This window comes from Lactuca serriola, chromosome 4, assembly GCF_051521515.1.
Source record: "Lactuca serriola cultivar US96UC23 chromosome 4, Lser_US96UC23_V15, whole genome shotgun sequence".
Lineage (NCBI taxonomy): Eukaryota > Viridiplantae > Streptophyta > Magnoliopsida > Asterales > Asteraceae > Lactuca > Lactuca serriola.
In genome coordinates, this window is record NC_136411.1 from 138,217,489 (window position 1) to 138,238,460 (window position 20,972).

The 20,972-nt window shown below is 36.1% G+C and overlaps 1 protein-coding gene across 1 annotated transcript; it reads right to left on the reverse strand.

The window, feature by feature from the left end:
* Nucleotides 1-18,758: 18,758 nt before the first annotated feature.
* On the reverse strand, nucleotides 18,759-20,462 carry LOC145098859 (uncharacterized). The gene has a single exon (XM_079036453.1). It carries the CDS (start codon nucleotides 20,460-20,462, stop codon nucleotides 18,759-18,761), a length of 1,704 nt encoding a protein of 567 aa, XP_078892579.1.
* Between the last annotated feature and the right edge of the window lie 510 nt (nucleotides 20,463-20,972).

The following is a 20,972-nucleotide window of genomic DNA, read 5'->3' on the forward strand; positions in this document are numbered from 1 at the left end:
TTGTCATCCCTACTCTGCTGAATGACAGGGGCCATCGTTTGGGTAAAGGTTTCACTCATTTTTTTCACTTGTCACCCTCATCTCAAGATCTATATCATCTTTCGTTTCATCCTCAAACTCATCTTTCATCACACACTAACTATTTTATTTACCCATGTTCTACCCAACATATTTGTAGATATAAATTACATATATAGTTTAAATCATTTAAAAACCTGTATAAAACATTCATTCAACAACCATATCAAGTAAACAAACAACATATAAACATATAACACATATTTCATAGCAAATACTTCATATCATGTGGTAGAAGAAGGTAACTACACACTCACTTGTTAAGACGATTGTTGGACAACACTATGGCTCTTCAAGTAAAATTCTTTGATGAAACCAGAATGTTTTCTCAGAAACCGGACTTTTCGCGGGAAGAGTTTCGACTCGAAAACTCTTTCTCTCGGGATCTTCGGGGCTTCAGGACTTGATTCGGGTATCGGGATGATATCGGAGCTTTGGGGGTACTTTAAGAGGGCTAGATAGGGTATCGGGAGTGAGAGAGTGAAGGAATTAGCAGCTATGGCCGGCTGCCCTTCGGTTTCTGATTAGAGGGCTCAAATTTGATGCTCACGTCTTGAGCCACAAGTGCTCACGTTGTAAGCTCAATATATCACTGCGTTCGTCATTAGGCCACTTGCCCTGGAAGACTTCCATCACCTACTCACGTCGTGAACACTGTGTTCACGTCGTGAGCTCTGATACAGGGGTTGAAGTTCGCGCCCTGAACTTTAGAAATTCATATCTTTCGCATACGAGCTCCATTTTCAATGTTCTTTATATGCACGCGTAGGTGAGATTATACTCTACAACTCTCGTTTAGACTCTGTCGGCTAATTTTGACTTTAACTTTTATTATATTATTTTTAGTAGGCCGAGACAGGAAAACTCTGTTAGGAATTCACAACTCCTTGACGTCCGTTTTCGTCTGTCTTTTTACCGTTGGACTACTATCTATGAGATCTTCGATTCTCATTTAGATTGTTTCGGCTAGAAACCACTCGATCTCATATTCGAACTTTAGGCTGCATACCGCTAAGTCGAAACTTTGAAAAATCATAACTTCCTCATACGAAGTCAGATTTAGCCGTTCTTTTTATGCACGCTCTCGGTTTAATGTATTCTACGACTTTCGTTTAGATCGCTAAAGCCAAATATCGTTCTATCGTAAATTCACTATTTACGTCGCGCTGTGTCGTGCTGTCACACCCCAAAACCGAGAACGGCGGAATACGTTCTGGGGTAGAGGACGTCATGTACAATATCATAACAATTGCATAATAGTAAAAACAAGCGACAACAACCATTGCATTTATATATTAAGTTTAATTACAAACGTGTTCTGTAAAGTTTTATAGACACCAAAAGTATAACAAAATAAAAGATGAGTCTTGTATATGCTCCATCTTCTCAAAAGCTGCACCAGTACCTGTCTATCTTTGACCTGAGGATACAAGTCATTTTGAAAACGAGTATCAGCATAAAGCTAGTGAGTTCATAAGAATTTAGTGTCGTTGTTTGTGTAAAAGAGTTTACAACCATGTAATATAAAAACTGAAATTTATATTTGTGGTTAGTAGAAATCCCTAGAAAATCCTATATTTTCTAGAAATGTACAATTGTAAGTTAAATCCTTTGAATGTGTAAAAGTATTATCATTGAAACCTTCAGTTATAAAAGTATAGTAATAATTCTCATTTGAGTAACATAGATGAAGAAAAGTTATGCCTGCTGACAGTAGTAGTGGTGCAAAACTTCAATTAGTAATAGATATTTACTTACTTCGGGATGTTAGCTTAGACTTTAAGTCTTAGTGTACTAATTTGGATATGGGTGCAACCCCTCATGTAACCAGACTGAATGATAATAGAGAACCCGATGACCTTCCCGGTCATACGTAGTGTAGTGATGTAGTGCCACCCCTGGGCCTAGTCGGCTCGGACTGTAGTTAACAGTCGGGACGTAATAGTGTTCGCCCCGTATAGATCTATACATGTAGTGTTGCTTTCCTTTCGGGAAGCCCTGGTCACATGGTGTGAGCGCGGTAGAGTGTCTTATAGAGGGATAGTGTGTTATACTTTGGATTAGTGTATTCTCTTGTATTATAGTATAGTAGACTTTTAGTATAGTACATAGAGTGCTCTCTTATACGTGCATTAACTTGTAATAATAGAAGTTATAGTGAGTATAGTAGTAGTAGAGGTAACGAGTAGTAGTCTTAACTATACCTATTATAGTTAACTTGAGAGTGTGAATTCCTGCCTTTGATCAACAAATGTATTGAATAAGATGAAGACTTTCATATCTAGCACAAATATATATGATATATAACTAAGAAATCAACGACAGTCGGACGGATAACAGATACCCTAAGACCACATCAAACAAGAACAGGAAATAAGGCAGGCTATTGGTCCTAAGTCCTTCAAGTCTTACTTATATAAATATATTAATGTAGATATATTTTAAAATAAAAGTAGTTCAAACACAGTTTGAAAATAGTTTAACAACAATTAAATCTTAAAAACGCATTTGATAAATATTTAAAACTGTTTTATTGGTAAGTAGCTAAAAGTGTAGAAAAATCCTTTTTTGATGGTAAGTTATGAATCACATATGATTTGATAATAAAACTTGTTGCATTATACTTGTATCCCCCCCCCCCCACCTAAAACATGTAAAAACATTTGAAAAGGTTCATTAAGGGGTATGAACTCACCTACAATGAGTTTAGTGGGTGAAGTTGCCAGGTAGAGTGCTAGACGCCAAATGAGAATATGAACACTCACACGGATCCTATGAAACACGTAGTGACACATAATGGTGTCTAATTAGTTATCTAATCACTAAATAAGTAAGTAATCACACCTTGATGCATGAAAAACACTTTGTTCTAAGTGCTAGGAGGCTATTGGGTTGCAAGGAATTAGTGTAAGGACTCACTATGGAGTTTACTCCTCAAATACTCACCTTAGGTGAGTTTACGGTTGAGGGACCAATTCCCCCATGAGTTTACGACCGTAAACTCGTGGGAGGAGTATATTTGTGTGCCTTAAGGTTTCTTGTATCACTAGGAAGGGTTCTAGGGTCAAATCCAAGGCTTGAGGGATGTTTAGGGTTCAAATGGCGCACTCCCTTGGAGTTTGCGGTCATTGGACCACTCCTTGGGAGTTTACGGTCATAAACACTAGGGTTTACGGCCTTAAACCCTTTATCACATCCTTCACTTCGTGTTTTGTGGTCCTAAGCTCAAACATACAAGTCTCTAGCCCAAAAATCATGTTAAGGAAGGAGTTAGGGGCACCAAAACACCATTTAAGGTGTTTACGGTTCATGAATATTCATGGACCGTAAACTCATGTTTACCCTCCTAAGGCCCGATTTTTGGTTTCTAACATCATGCAGGTATGTTTCTAAGTCATGGACGAGTAGAAGAGTTTTGGGGGGATTTTAGGCTTCAAAAACCCTCTAAAGGGTGTTTACGGTTTTGGGAGGTATTCCCAAACCGTAAACTCGAGTTTTAAGGCTTTTGCGTGATTAAATCTCGAGTTTGTATGAATGCAAAGCTAGACAACAAGTTAGGGTAAGGGAACTTACATTTTGGAGGCGGAAACTTGCGGTTTTTGGAGAAAAACGACCTTGAGGAGAGAGAGTAGAGAGAGAAAGAGTGTCTAGTGTTGGTAAAAAGTCCAAAGGAGTGTCCACTCACCCTTATATAGGACTTGAGTGTTGTACCCGGTATACAACTATCCGATACTTATGTTTAACGAGGTTTAAATTTTTTACCTGGTTAAATGGTCGTAATTAAAAATAAACTTTTCCAACTAAATGGAAAGGTAATTCACGTATTTTTATTTATTTCATTACGACGCTAAAAACATAAAATGAAATAAAATAAAATAAAACATTTCATTGATGTGTCTACCCCAAATTGACGGAAATTTTATAAAATAGAGTATTTTATTTACGGAAAGGGGTTATAATGACGGAATAAATTTTGGGTTGTCACACGTGCCGGTTCTATCGCGAAACTTCGACATGTCATAACTTCTTCGTTATAACTCGGATTTCGTCATTCTTTATATATCCAGAATCCTTGTCACGACCACTACAACTTAGTTAAGATTATTCATTCTAAATAATCTTCTATCAAAAAGTCATTTTTGATGCTTATCGTTTCTAAATTAACTAGCCCGGATCTACGGGCGTTACATAGATCCTTTAAGGAAGCTTAGAGTGCGTTTAGTTGTGAAAAATTTCTAGTTTTCCATGAAAATTTTCAAATGAAAATAAAAATTTTGAAAATGCGTTTGGTTGATTTCGTTTTAAAAAAATTTCCAAGAAAATGAAAATTTTATGTTTTCCAAATTATATGCAAATTAGAAAAGTGATTTTTACAGTTTTTCAAAATTTTCTAAATTTCTAAGATGGAACTAGAAAACTCCACTGTAACATCCTAAAAATAGTGATAAAATTTCACTTTTAAAATCCTCAAAACCATACATTAAATATCTCAAAGTCATCTTACATAATTGTATCAAAATGTCAGATCATAAATATCAAAGTCAAAAAGCATTAATGCGAAAATCATAAGGGGATGTTGTGCGGTCATGCTGGCCTTTCCCTTTTGATCCGGAAGTACCTGAAATATTAAACCACAAAATAGTAAGCACAAAAGTTAGTGAGTTTTTTTTTTCCAAAATACCACTTTCCATACAATCCATACAATTAGTGGGCCTAGCTCTAAGGTATGTTTCAACCTGATACACATCAATGGGTCTAGCCTTAGGGCCCAACCCTGTGGTATGTTTCAACCCAATACACATCAATAGGCCCAACCTTAGGGTATATTTCAACCCAAGAATACAATAATAGGCCCAACCGTGGGGTGTATTTCACCCAACATACATGAAAGAGTCACAAAGACAGGTAGCATACTACATAACATAATCCAATGGGCCAAGTTTGGTGCCTTCGAGCCACAAGTATAGTGAGAAGACTCACCTGTCTCACGAAATCAGCTAACCACACGGCTACTGCCCCACAAACGGAAATGTGACACACCTATTAAATCAAACAAGTCCCACCTTAGTCTAATCTCTAAAACTAGCTAATTTGACCAAGGTAAAACCAAGTCAACAAGTTAACACGCAAGGTCAAAGTCAATGGTCAAAACCTCAACATTGACCTTACTTCGTGACCATCCCTTGGTCACACCATGAGGACTCACATCGTGTCAACAAGTTAACACGCAAGGTCAAAGTCAATGAATAGAAAGGGTTCAATCCTTAGTGACACCCTGATATTCGAATATTTGGATTGAATAATATACTAATGTGAAATTCAATCGTCACGACATTTCATTTATGCATCAATGTGTTGTTGTTATGTTTTGTTTTAAGTTAATCGAGATTACACTTAAATGAGGGAGGTTTGTTGGTGATTTTGTATCATCAATGTCTATTTAAGTGTAATGGATTGACTTGTTGACCAAAAATCAATCTTGATGAATATTAAACAAGTAAGGAAGGTGCAGAGTGCACACTTGTTTAAGTTCATTCAAGATTCAAAGTAGACTGTCATTTAGGGGCGAAGCCCCTAAACGAACGGGGGTACGGGGGAAGCTCCCCTGGGAGCGGATTCCAAAGGGGCAATGCCCCTAGCTGGGGTCGACAGTCGGAGTAGTTTTTGGACAAAGAAAACTATCTTGATAGTTTTCAGACAGATGAAGTACTTAATCATTTTGGTCATAATTTTTCCTAGGACAACAACAATCATGGAAATCATAACTTCATATTCTCTGTTCTTGAAACTCTTCTGAGTCTTATCCGAATAAAGGTTGGGAGTACCATCCAAAAACTTTAATATGAAAATGTACACACGATTATCAGAATTTCCAAGCCTTTTATTACCCTAAATTTCTAACGGGTTAATTTTAATATATTAATTTGATGATAAGTTCTTAAAATATGGAAGTGGGCAAACAAGTTAAAGTTCGTTTGAGTTCAAATCCTAACACCATGAAACGAGAAGAAAAAACAAAAGGTCATAAAGTTGTAACTTTGATAGATTGTGGAGCCACACATAACTTCATATCCAAAGAAACACTAAACCTTTATTCCTCAGTGTCAACTCTTTACCCTAAAGTATGCTATTTAACATTCAAAATGTAGGAGGAATAAAGAAAAATGACATTGCTTCATTTTACTATTTTAAGAAAAAAACAATATATCAATCAAATACATAAAATATTTTAAAGGTTTTTTTTCTAATAAATAGATTTTCAATTTCTATAACGGAACAATAATTTAGTAATTAGGTTTAGAAGAAACAAATAGAATAAAAGCAATGCATCAACCAAATGAATATATATATTTTTTTAAATTTAAATTTTATTTCAAATCAATAAGTTTCAATCTTGTTTATGTTTAATCGCTTCGAAGCAAATTATATAACTATTGTTTGTGTGCCTTTTGTTAATTGTACGCAAGTAAGGGGTCGTTTGATAGTCGCTAATTGGGTTAGAGCTGACTGGGTTAGAAGCTGACTGAGTTGGAAGTTCTGACTGAGTTACCTTTGATTGAAATTTGCTGTTTGATTTTTGCATCTAACTGATTGTGCAAAATGACTATTTTACCCTTGTAGCATCTAAAACACAATGCATATTGGAATTAACATCAAACTCCATAACCAGTATTAATAGCGATACAATTTCATTTATTTGAGAATTGTAACCATAAATACAAAATTAAAAATAAAAGTGGAATGTAATGATAAAAACATCAAAATACACCTTATCATTTATCTGAGAAACAAAGCTATGCATTGAACCGCCAACACTTGTATTGGTTTTTCTTAGTTAAAATTTTACTATCAAATTTCAATACTTCAAAATACTCATGTAATCATACAATTGAAACAAAACTGTAAATAATGAACAATAGTATGTTGCAAGTTAAAACCTCTGAAAATGAAAACCGTAATCATTTAAAAGCAATCAAAATTTTATATTTATAAGCAATACACAATAATCAATCACATAAGACAGGCTAATAAAACATTATTAAGATCTATTAAATCATCAGTGTAATCAGTTGTTCTTGTCTGTGGAGAACATGCCAACAATTTGTCTTCATTATTATAGATCATCAAAATTGTTCCATCCTTTAAACCCCAAGTAGATAAACCAACAGCTAAATAGGTTCCTTAATCAACCAATCTAGACCAGCTTTAATGCTTTGCTTGATAATGATCTCTTAATGCTAGGATTTCTTGATCCCATATTCCTTTACTCACACATATGAAACATGATCAGACAATCAAAATCGAATAATAGGGAAGATAAAAGGCTACCTTGAACAAAGAAGAGACGCCTGTAAGTTGAAATTGATGAGGGGAACCGATTTGGGAGAGAGTTGAAACCACCTGAGAGAAGGGTTCTTGAGCGATATGTCAAGGGAAACAGCAAAGAGCATAAAGGAGATAGACCCGGTCATGAGAGTTTCAATGAAGGACCGAATCATCACAAAATTAGGGACCGAGTCCTTCATTTGGACCGAGTCCAAGGTTGGAGAAGGGAAAAACAAACAAGCTATTTTGGACTGAAGACCAGGTCCTTACTTTGGATCCAATTAGAAAGCAAATCAAACGAGCCCTAAGAATCAACATTTTACAATTTATATATATTTTTTCTTTTTTGCTTTCCATATCTACATGATATCACAATTAATAAGAAAAGTCATTGTTATTCCTCAAACCATTCTAAACTTCTTACATAAACACGTATAACACTCATAAAAGGAAAAAAAAGTAGAATATTAATTAAATATATAAGATTTTTTTTTAAGTTTACTTCAAACTAATAAGTTTTAAATCTATGTAATCAAGCAATAGTAATTAGTTGGTTGATTACTTTCTATAACTGTTAGGAACGAAAGAAATTCATAAAACAAATCAACTGATTTAAAGTATTCGTTGGTTCGTTTCTTCAATGGAGTTCGTCATTGATCCTACCTCTCTCTCCATGGGCGGATTATGTATAGGGTCAGGAGGGGCTTTGCCCCCCCCCCCTGATATTTGGGTTAGAAATAGCAAATATATCTTCAAAAATTGCAATTATAGGCCTGTTAATGTCAAAATTGGGTTGTGGCCCCTCCCGATTTCAATCCGATTTCCAAACCAAGCGACAATAAGTCAAAATCGATTCGTATCTTACCCAGTTCCTCCCCCATCGTCGCTAGTCGCTACCTCCGTACCTCGCTCAATCGCTGTTGTCGGTCTCGCCATTCACCACCGCAACATCTATCACTGGTCACCAAAAATCAGGTATGTAATTCTCCTGCTCTTTCTTCTCCTGTTCTCCCGTTCTCTCAATCTCTCGGATTCATCTATTCTTGAAATTGGAATAGTAGAATTAGAATTAGAATTTACAAATCTGAAACCACAATTCTCATATCCTGAGTTAGTTTACGTTTTTGACTTAGCTGTCTAGTACTCTAGTTGATGACTTGTTTAGCTCTTCAAGCAATCAAGCTATCAATTAATGACACCACAGTAACAGAAAAAAAAAAGATTGATTTGGTTCTGCTTCAGAGAAAATCAAAGTGAACGGGGGGGGCCACGATGGGCTGGATTGTTAAAAAAACTTCATACATGGAGTGTGGGACGCCTGCCAGTCACCACTGTCCATCGCAACTCCGCTGGTCACCACCGTCCACCTGCTGTTGAGCTGTTCTGCACTTCTGCTGTTCTTTCTTGTTCACAGAACTAAAGAAAATCAGGTATGCTCTTGAGTTATCTCTCGTTCGGCTGTTATGTCTTCTCTCTTTTCCAATTCTACTGGAAATTAGCAGTCAATCTATTTAGTCTTGAAACTTGAGTATTGAATTTGTTTCCTCCGCTTCGCCATTTTGCTTGTGGTTGGGATTTGGTATACAACTAATTATGATTTTCACACACATTTAAATGGATTTTGGCAGAAAATTGCTAATGTTTGTCTAGAATGAATTGATTGATGAGTAATATGAATTGTTCCTCCATTTGCTTGTTATTGGAAGTTGGGAATCAACTAATTAGGATTTCACACACTGTTAAATGTTCTTTTTTGCAGAAATTTGCTAATGTTTTTTTTTCTAAATTTAGCTGACAAGTGATGAGTGATGAGCATTGCTTTTGTTTATCTAATATTTGATTTTTATTTTCCTAAATTTGATTTAAGTTAGAGGGCTGATTTTGAATGAATTTTTCCTCTATTTTAATTTTTATAGATACAACCACGGTAATTTTAGGTATTTTGGTGTTTAATTGTTGAAATTAGGTAACGTTAATTTTAAGTTCTAATACTTTCGGCCCCCAAATGATACGTTCAAGCTCCGCCCCCCCCCCCCCCCTCTCTCTCTCTCTCTCTCTCTCTCTATATATATATATATATATATATATATATATATATATATATATATATATATATATATATATATATATATATATATCCCAGTGAAACTAATTATCCAAGTGAAATAACATATGTCATATTTGGATACAATTAATAACATTGAATATATTTGTCAAATTTCAAATGGATATAATATATAATACGAAGAAAAGTAGGAATATATCTATTTTTTTTAACAATTATAAGTTAGACCACTTTAATTGTCAATTGGACCGACTATAGGTTTGAAATAACGTGACTTACCCCTTCCATGCTTATATTATCTATTCTTATATACGTGGTCCACTTCCACACTTTCTTCATTAACTTTTAAAAAGTTAACTTGACGTGTCTCTTTCTTGTTTGGTAAAACAAATAATATATTCATGCTAATTTATCACCCTTCGTTAGAGTATTTGTATTTGAGTGGTGAGAGTGACTCGGGAAAAAATTAATTAGACCGGTGTCACCGGTGGTATCGTAGGAAAACACAAACGGATTGAACTTTTGACCTCAAATGTTGGTTGATAACCCTTAGGTTAAGGGGAGTGGTAACATTCTTAACACCTTGTCAAGTCACATTTTAGAATGTCACCTCATTTTTTAGAATTTAACACTTAATCTTAGTATTTGGTAGGGAGTGGTAACACCGTTAACACTTCATTTTTTTTTTATTTTCTTTTTCTAATTTTATTAAATTATTTTATTTTAATATACAAACATTTTTTGTACACAAATATTAAACATATTTTATTCTTTTAACCAAAAACAATTAATTTAAATATAAATTATATTTTTAAAAACAAAAAAAAAAACATGTTAATACTAGACAAACACTTAATATTTAAATAAATGAAAAACTTAAATTAGGGAAAAATCAGATTTATTTATAAAAAAGGAATGGTAAAAAGTTGAATTTTTAATTAAAACAACGTAAAAATCGGATTTAATAAAAAGAAGGGGTGGGGGGGATTGAATTTTGTTTGAATGGTAAATTCATTGAAATGAGTTTCACAAACAAGCACACTCTGTTTCTCTCTTCTCGTTAATATTTGACGAACTCACCTTAACAACCCCCCTAGCGAATGCTAGGGGTGGTGTACATTTGGGTTTAGCGAGTTTAACGAAGGTTCTTAACACTCCCACTCCTCTTAGCCTTAGGAAACCTTGACTTTTTCCCTCTCTTTTCACTTCACATGTTATATATATATATATATATATATATATATATATATATATATATATATATATCACTTTTCAAAATTGAAAACAGATCAGTCGACCTGCTCAACGAATCTATTCTAATGGGAAGAAGTCAAGGTTTCCTATGGGTTCCTCAACCCGCATTTGAGGTTGAAAGTTCAATCCGTTCGTGTTTTCCGACAATACCACCGGTGACGCCGGTCTAATTACTTTTTTTCCTTATATATATATATATATATATATATATATATATATATATATATATATATATATATATATATATATATATATATATATATATATTAGTTTAAAACTGGTGGGAACCACGATTACAAAGTTAATTAAACTTATATAATAAAAACTCAAAATTATTAATTACTTATTTTAAATAAATTATTAATTAAGAGATTTTTTAGTTATATAAAAATATAATCATTGATTTAAATAAATATATAAAATTACACCACTTTATATTTGTATTAATTTAATTTTAATTTTAATATTATTAAAATAATTTAATTATAGTGGTAAAATTAATATTTGAAATTTGAAATGAAGAATCAATAGATTGACAATTGACATGCATTAATTAGGTGACATAATAGAATGACACATGACAAAAAAAGAATAAAATATGCATTTATTAGAAAACCTAATATGGTGACACATGTCAAAAAGAAAATAAAACTATTATTTTATTAGATTTTATATATATATATATATATATATATATATATATATATATATATATATATATATATATATATATATACACACACTAGGTGTGAGACCCATATATTACATGGGTTTATGTAAAAAGAAAAATTAAATATGAAATTTTAACAATTTGAAAAGTTTGAATTTATAAGAAAAATGAGAATTTTTTTTGAATTATTAAAATTAATGAGGCTTTAATGTATCGAATACATTACATATATAAACATTTTCTAATAAATAGCTTACATATATATTACATTACATATTAAACGTGAAATTTTAATTTAATAAAATGAAAAATACAATAAAATGACAAGTGGAAATTTGAAAATTCAATTATTCTAGAAAATGTCATGTGTCCAAATGAAGGAGAAGAGGACATGTGGAAAAAAGTTCTTTGTTTATTAGTGAGGATATATATATATATATATATATATATATATATATATATATATATATATAGAGAGAGAGAGAGAGAGCTAGGTTCATTTGTTTAAACTAATTATTGTGTTATTGTATGCATAAATGCGGACCAATCAAAATTAAATAAATAAATAAGGGTAACTAGGTAATTTGAGAAATAACTTCCACAAATACTCCCTGTGATTTTGCTAGTTACGTTTGATTTTAACCCGATCGACCCAACAAACTTTGATCTCATCGTCGTCGGCACCGGTCTGCCTGAATCCATCATCGCTGCAGCCTCTACAGCCGGAAAAACTGTTCTCCATCTTGATCATAACCCCTTATACGGCTCCCACTACTCTTCCCTTACTCTCTAAGACCTCACATCCTTCCTCAGCTCTCAATCCAAAATCCCTAAAAACCAATCCCCCCCCCCCAATCGGATGACACCATTACTCTCTAGTTAGCGGATCTGGTACTAATCTCGATTCATCTCGATTCAGGTTCCTCATTCCCGATTAAGATCTTAATGCTCAAGATGTGTAGGTTCCTCATTCCCGATTCAGGTTCCTCGTCGATGGCGACGACGCTGACCACCAGAGAAGAAAACGGCGGTCACCTTCATCTTGCCCTCGTGCCAGATTCTCCACGTGATTCAGTTCAATTTATTAAATGGTCACCTTCATCTTGCCCCCGTGCCTTGCTAATTGCTAACTTTCATGGGAGGATAACTATCTGGACTCAGCCTTCCCATGTAAGCTTTTCCTGCTTTACTTCTAGTTTCTGCTTTCATTGTTTGTATACATCTTACCTCCTGCTTACCTCATTCTTTTGGAAGTTGGGTATTGTTGTATGCAAGTAAGGCTATTAGTTTTAATGTTTGTTGTTCTTTACTGGAAAAAAGTATTTGTAAAAAAGATTAACCATTCTTTCTGTTTGGGATAAGTTATCTTCCCATCTAAGACCTTACATCCTTCCTCCGCTCTCAATCCAAAATCCCTAAAACCAATCCCCCCCAATCGGATGACACCACTACTCTCGAGTTATCGGATCTGGTACTAATCTCGATTCATCTCGATTCAGGTTCCTCATTCCCGATTCAGATCTCAATGCTCAAGATGTGCAGGTTCCTCATTCCCGATTCAGGTTCCTCGTCGATGGCGGCAACGCTGACCACCAGATAAGAAAACGGCAGTCACCTTCATCTTGCCCTCGTGCCAGATTCTCCACATGATCCAGTTCAATTTATTGAATGGTCACCTTCATCTTGCCCCCGTGCCTTGCTAATTGCTAACTTTCATGGGAGGATAACTATCTGGACTCAGCCTTCCCATGTAAGCTTTTCCTGCTTTACTTCTAGTTTCTGCTTTCAATGTTTGTGTACATCTTACCTCCTACTTACCTCATTCTTTTGGAAGTTGGGTATTGTTGTATGCAAGTAAGGCTATTAGTTTTAATGTTTGTTGTTATTTACTGGAAAAAAGTATTTGTAGAAAAGATTAACCATTCTTTCTGTTTGGGTTAAGTTATCTTCCCATCTAAGACCTCACATCCTTCCTCCGCTCTCAATCCAAAATCCCTAAAACCAATCCCCCCCAATCGGATGACACCACTACTCTCGAGTTATCAGATCTGGTACTAATCTCGATTCATCTCGATTCAGGTTCCTCATTCCCGATTCAGATCTCAATGCTCAAGATGTGTAGGTTCCTCATTCCCGATTCAGGTTCCTCGTCGATGGCGGCAACGCTGACCACCAGAGAGGAAAACGACGGTCACCTTCATCTTGCCCTCGTGCCAGATTCTCCACGTGATTCAGTTCAATTTATTGAATGGTCACCTTCATCTTGCCCCCGTGCCTTGCTAATTGCTAACTTTCATGGGAGGATAACTATCTGGACTCAGCCTTCCCATGTAAGCTTTTCCTGCTTTACTTCTAGTTTCTGCTTTCACTGTTTGTGTACATCTTACCTCCTACTTACCTCATTCTTTTGGAAGTAGGGTATTGTTGTATGCAAGTAAGGCTATTAGTTTTAATGTTTGTTGTTCTTTACTGGAAAAAAGTATTTGTAGATAAGATTAACCATTCTTTCTGTTTGGGATAAGTTATCTTGCACAAGCAAAGCCCTCTTGGGAGCTGGGCCTAGTGGGATTATGGCAACTGATGCAATTGTTACAGACTCAGGATCTTTACATGTGGCAGGAGTCCCAATTGTGAACCCATCTACTGTTGTTTCATATGTGACTCCTGGATTTGGGAATGGATTTCAAGCTACTCCAAAGACTAGCACCACTAATGGGATCCCTCCTTCGCTTAATCCACCTTCTTGGGATGGTTTTGCTTCGTTGGCTTCTTATTTGTTTAGCTGGCAGGAATACTTTGATTCAGAAAGTAAACAAGGGATGAAACTTAGAGAACAAGATTATGGTGACATGGTTGCCCTTCATTGTTCTCCTGTTTCAAATTTTTCTGCATATGTGAGTCCTGAAGCTTCAGCTCAATTAGCAGCAACAACTACATGAGGTTATGGAGTCACTACAGTTGCCTTTGACCCTACCTATGGTGGCTATGTCATTTCTATTGTAATTGTTGAAGGTACTTAACCTTCCAACCTTCTCCATTTACATTTACTTGCTAACTGTTGGCATTGTTTATGTAGGACAATACATGTCTCCTTACGACCCAGATGAAGGTTCTTCAATTACTGGATGGAGAGTTCAAAGATGGGAATCCTCTTTAGAGCCTGTTGTCCTGCTCATGGTGGTGAGTTTGCTGTTGCGTTTCTAAGAGGTGGGGTCCATATTTTTTCTGGTTCGAGTTTTACACCTGTTGATAACTATCAGATCAATGTTTTTTCTGTAATTGCTTCTCCTACATTTTCTTTTACGAGCTGCTGTTCTGCTACTGTGTGGCATGATACTATGTTGAAGATAATTCGTGTTCTTACCCCTACTGTTCTAAGCAGTCAAGTGAAAGCAAACTCCTCAACATGGGAACGCGCCATTGCAGAAAGGTATTCTAATTTCATTTCTACAGAACTCGTGCTGACATGGCATCTTCTTTTTCCTAAATACTTGGCCTTGCAGATTTTGGTGGAGTCTTATGGTTGGAGTTGATTGGTGGGATGCTGTTGGCTGTACACAAAGTGTTGCTGAGGATGTGATGGGATGTCAGGTCCACCAAGCAAATTACACCCTTTGTTTGCAAATAAAACGTAATATAATGGTAAAAAGGGGTATCGATCCTCGGCCAAATGGTTGTATTCAATCACCAATGCAATCTAAAAGAACTATTGTAAATAAACTAAGTAACTACAATTAAACTAAAAAGGGGGTGTTTGATTACTTGAAAACTAAAAGACTTGAATAACTAAAAACTTGCAATTAAGCAAGATAGTGAGATGATCAAATATTGGAGAGAGTTGGTTAACTAAAGCAATTCAACATAATGAACATTTGTGTGTTTATCATTAGGATCTAATACAAAGCTTATCCTTCATCCCAAATTGGTTATAGCAATCATGAAGCATGAGATGCCAAGATTCCTCATAGGTAGTATGGAGGTTGGGCAAGCCCACAACACACCTTCTTAATTAAGATCAAGTGTCAATTGAAAAAATTGATCCCAAGAAATCAATTAGCCTTAAGAATGAAGGAATCCTCAATTCCTAGAGGATGTCAAATGCTTACACATCCATAAAGGAGTTATGATTCATAAGCTAGAGATGATTTATACCATCATAAAGCTTTTGTTCTAGATAAATTCAATGATCCAATGCAAAATCAAAGAAACAAATCACCAATTGCTCATTCAATTACTAAGCTCATGATCAAAGCATCAAATAAGCATAAGAATTGCAAACTAGAATCATAAACATGGAATAAATTGATAATCAACATAAATCCTTCAAAACCCACAAACATTCATTGGTTTTTAGCCAAAGTCAACCAAATAAGAGTATTAGCCACTCATGGCAACAAAGTAACAAGAACAATAATCTAATTGCATAAAGAAACTACCTAAGATTTGGAAAGATGAAAGGAAATGGTTTCTAGCTCCCAAAATCTCCTCTTGCAGGTCTCCAATGGTGAAAAATCGTCAATTTGCCTCTAGATCTGATCCCCTAAGGTTATGGTGTGCCAAATGACCAAAATGCCCAAACTGGGCAGTTGTGCGGGTACCCGAGCGACGAAAATTTCACCCGCGCAAACGTTGTTGTGTTGCCATTGGTCCACCATTCCACTACTCCACCCTTCCACTACCAAAGATTCCTTTGGTCCCCCCCCATTGTCCATGTAATCTGAATCCACCAATCATCATTTAGCTACCAAATGGATGCTCCAAACCCAAAATTAGAAATTTATGATCCATCTTCACAAGCCCAAATAACCCAAGCAATCAACTTTAAAAGCCCAATTCTTCTTCTTTGATTCCGTCAAGCCCAACAATGCCTCGGGAGCCCACTAAGCCGTCTTCACTCTAATCCATAATCACAAAAAGCTCCAAAAACCCCTGCAAAATTCCTCATGCAACATAACAAGTCCCCGATACGATCCATGATAAAGAAATTAATTAAAATACAATGCAATACTTATAAAAAAACTAAAAATCTAAAATAAACTAATAAAAAGAAAGAAATAAAATAAGCTATCAAATCACCCCAAGCTTAAAGCTAACTTGTCCTCAAGTTAGAACAAGACTAAAATGAGCTCGGGATGAGCTAAACTAAAAAGAGAAAAAGAAAGATACCATAGAACTTGGTCAACATCAGTCAATATGGTCAGAATTAGTCCTTCATGGACCCTACGCATCTTCAAAATGTTCCCGCTTTAGAGCCATAAACCACATTCTCAACCACTTGATGGGCGAATAGATCACGGTTGGATGTAGTCGCGGTGTGCAAGACAAAGGAAACAGAGATGCGCCTAGTGGGGGCACTTTAAATCACCAATGCAGACCATAGTGCACGAAGGAAAGGTGCCTCTTCACACACTATGGTTCCTACATTTGTCAGGCTAAAATGTATAATACGAAATAGGGTTTTGCAGCACGGCCTCCGGGCAAACATCCGGATTCAAAGGCTTCTCCCTTGTACTATCCTTTACAGTCTACCGTCTCATCGTCGGGGCCTTTCTCACCAAAAATCAAAAATAAAATAAAATAATAAAATTTTACTTAACCTAAATCTAAACCTAACAACCTAAGTCTGCAATCTTGAACTTCTGTTATTTGGATTCCAGGCTGTTCGTTGCTTAATATTCGATCTTTCTTCTTCTTTTTTTTTCTTTTTTTGAAGAGAAGCCTTGAACTTGGATTGTTGTTCTTCTTTTTTGTGTTGCTCTTTTTCTTCATTTTTCATATTTGTTTTTGTTGCTTTTCTTTAATCTTCTTCATTGTTTCTTTTTGTCTTCACTTTTTTCCAATTTCTTCATTTTTTTTTGTGTTTTCTTCTTGTCTTTCTTCTTTGAAGGTCTAAGGAATTTCACCATGTAACATAGGATGAAGGCTAACATGAACACCTAATAATCATTGACAATGTGCCAAGATCAACTAAAAAGGGTGGGATATGACTCAAAAATGGGTGTTACCGAAAAAAACTTGGTCCTAAAAGATGTGAATTGGGGGACTCACTTCAAAGTTCATCAAGCACCTCAATGCAAGGTGTGATAAACAAAATCTATCTAACTATCTACTCTAGACCCCTAGAAAAATGATGACCTATCTTAAAAAGGTGGTGAGAATCTAACTATGCAAGGCTCGGACGAGACTCAGGAGTACTAAGGGGTACTCCCCCCAAAACCAAGATGCGAGTCTTCAATATCTTCAATGTCTTCAAAATACCATACCAGGCTAATCTTTGCTCGCACACATCGGTTTGACCAACCACATCCCTTCACATCTAGACCCAATCAAGCTACCTGCATCTGACCCCCACACAAGCGGTCTCAAAGTGGTTTGTGAGGCTCAAAACGTGTCCCATTTATCAAATACAAGGAACTCCATATCAAGACCTGGACCAATCTATGATTCAATACTTATGACTCAGCGCTATGGTACCTGTAGGGATGAGAAGACAAGAGAGAACAAAAATGCATGAACTTAAACTAGAATGCATCTAAAAAGTATGAAAATTAGAAAAGAAAGAAACAAAATATGTATTTTTTTTGAAATTTTTATGCAACTTTTTTATGAATGACCTAAATGACTTAGTCTAGATGCAACTATCTACAACCCAAATGCAATAAAAACAAAAGATAAGAAATACCTCACCCCAAGCTTAAAATGAAGCATTGTCCTCAATGCTTAGGATGAGAGTAAGGAAGGATCAAACTGGGATCAAGATGGAGGAGGCACGCGAGGACGGTATGGAAGCAACACATGGGTCGCACAATGATTCTTGGATGGAGTTCTTGGCCGCCTAAATACACATGGATGAAAGCTTGGTCGCACAAAGGACGCACATGAAATGGCTCGAAATTTTCTTATGAAATGACATATTTGCGCGGGGTACCCTCGCAAACTTTGCGCGGGTGGGGGGCAGCCACGCGCACACGTCAGAATACATCCCATGTTGGGGTAATTTTCGAGCTCGGATTTGCGCGACTAGGGTTAGGTCGCGCAAGGGTTGCGAGGGTGGCAGTCGGTCGCGCAAACATTTGCGCGGGTGGGGAACCGGCCGCGCGCATACATCAGAATGCATCCCATGTGGGGGTAATTTGGAACTCGGAATCTGCGCGACTGGGGGTCGGTCGCGCAACGGCTGCGCAGGCACCCACACAAATTTCAAATTTTTAGCATTTTTCAAACTTCACCAAGATCATTGGTAGACTTCAATATTCTTATTTTTAGACTAACTTCAAGCTTAGAATCACCCAAAACTTTAAGCGGATATTATTTATTTACAATGCATTTGTTTAACGTCTTTTCCAAGACATAACTCCGCTTCCGTCAACCTTCGTAATTCGGATTTTCCAATGTTATGTTGTTAAATTCTCCTGTGTCAAAGCCTTCATAAAGTGGTTTCAAGCGATGCCCATTTACTTTGAATATTTGATTTGTTTCCAAACTTTTAATTTCAACCACACCACAATCAAACACTTTTATAACAATAAAAGGTCCGTGCCATCGAGATCGCAACTTTCCCGAGAATAGCTTTAAGCGTGAATGATAAAGAAGAAATTTTTTACCCGGAATAGAGTGTTTTTGGGTTATGTGTTTGTCATGAAATGCCTTTTTCTTCTCTTTGCACCATTTGAACCTTTTAATTATCTTCTTCTTGACCACTTCCATCATTGGAGGATCCAATCTTCTTTGAGGTCCCCTCTTAGGATTACAATCATCTTCCATGATTATCTTGTATGTGCATACATTATGGCTTATCCTGTTTATTGGCTCAATCACATCAACCCGATACAATGTAGAAATGTTGCTAGGGTACCTCATTCCTTCAAAGATGTTGAAGTGAATGGTTTCTCCATCAAACTCCATAGTTATCTTTCCTTTATGGACATCAATGATTGTGTAAGCAGTATGCATGAAAGGTCTTCCAAGGAGGATCATAGATGATTTGGAAGGAGTATTCTCTTCAAGATCAATGACATAAAAATCCGCGGGAAAAACATGTTGATTAACTTGTACTAACACATCCTCCAACACTCCTCTTGGAGACACCCTTGACTTGTCCGCTAATTGAATGATGACTCCCGTTTCTTCCAAAGGTCCAATATTGAGAGATTGAAAAACCAAATATGGCATCACATTGATCGAGGCTCCAAGATCTAACATAGCACTTTCAACATGCAAATCACCAATGGTACAAGGGATAGCAAATATTCTCGGATACTTGCATTTGGGAGGTAACTTCTTTTGGATAACCGCAAACACATTTACATTGACTTGAATCTTTTCATTTGCCTTGAATTTTCTCTTCTTGGTGCATAAATCCTTGAGGAATTTTGCATAAATTGGAATTTTCTTAATAGCATTCAATAGTGGAATGTTGATCTGGACCTTGCGAAAAGTTTCAAATAATTCATTTTCTTCCTCTATCTTCTTGGAAAAGGCTATCCGGGAAGGGAAAGGTGGTGGTATGACCAATGTCTTGATAGGCTTGTTGGAACATTTGGTTTGCTCAATGTTTGGAACAACCGGTTCCTTTGGAGGAACTACCACTTTCGAAGGTTCAACAATAATAACCTCATCTTCTTCTTCGCTTGAAACTCTTTTGAGGTTGCTTTCTTCAAGTGTTTTCCCACTTCTCAAAGTTATTTCCCTCATATTGGGGTTCTTCTTGGTTTGAGATGGAAGTTTGCCCCTTTGTTCCATCTTGTTGAGAGTGGTGGCCAAGTCTCTGATTTGTGCTTGAATGTTTGAGAAGGTATTCTTGGTCTCTTGTTGAAATTGGCTTTGACTTTGAGCAAGAGAAGTAACGAGTTTTTGAAGACTCATTTGATGGTTACCACTTGATTGGCCTTGTGGTGGAGGTTGTTCGTAATTTGGAGGGTTGAAAGAAGTTTGTGGATATGGAGGTTTTTGGGAGGGGTATTGTGGATGTTGAGGTCTCATCAAAATATTTGGTGGGTTTTGCTTTGGTGGATATGGATTGTGTGGGTTGTTCCTCCAATTTGGGTTGAAATTGTTTTGAAATCCCATAGGTCTTGGTTGACCTTGATATCCTCCCATTGCATTCACATCTTCTGATTCATTACTAAGTGAGGGACACTTATCCGTATAATGCCCCGTCATTGCATAAATGCCACACACCATCAATTGTTGACCACTTCCCACCACCATTTGGCTTAGCACATTAGTCAAATCCAAGAGATTTGATTCCAAGTGTTGAGTGTTGCTAACTTCACCAACCACTTGTGGAGAATTTCTCTTCATTTCATTTTGGGTTCCAAAGTTTCGTTGATTTTGAGAAATGGTTCCAAAAAGGGATCTTATCTCTTGGGGTGTCTTGTTGAAGATGTCACCACCACTTGAAGCATCAATCATCCTCCTATCTTTGTCATTCATTCCCTCATAAATTTTTTGAAGAAGTAGTTGTTCGGGAATGTTGTGTTGAGGGCAACTTGTACAAAAGTTCTTGAATCGCTCCCAAAAATCATGAAAAGTCTCATTCTCCCCTTGACGAATCCCCAAAATGTCACTTCTTTGACT

What these genes read in the sequence shown, in the direction of transcription:
- LOC145098859 (XM_079036453.1), bottom strand. Translation starts at nt 20,462, where the DNA reads ATGGGATTTCAAAACAATTTCAACCCAAATTGGAGGAACAACCCACAC.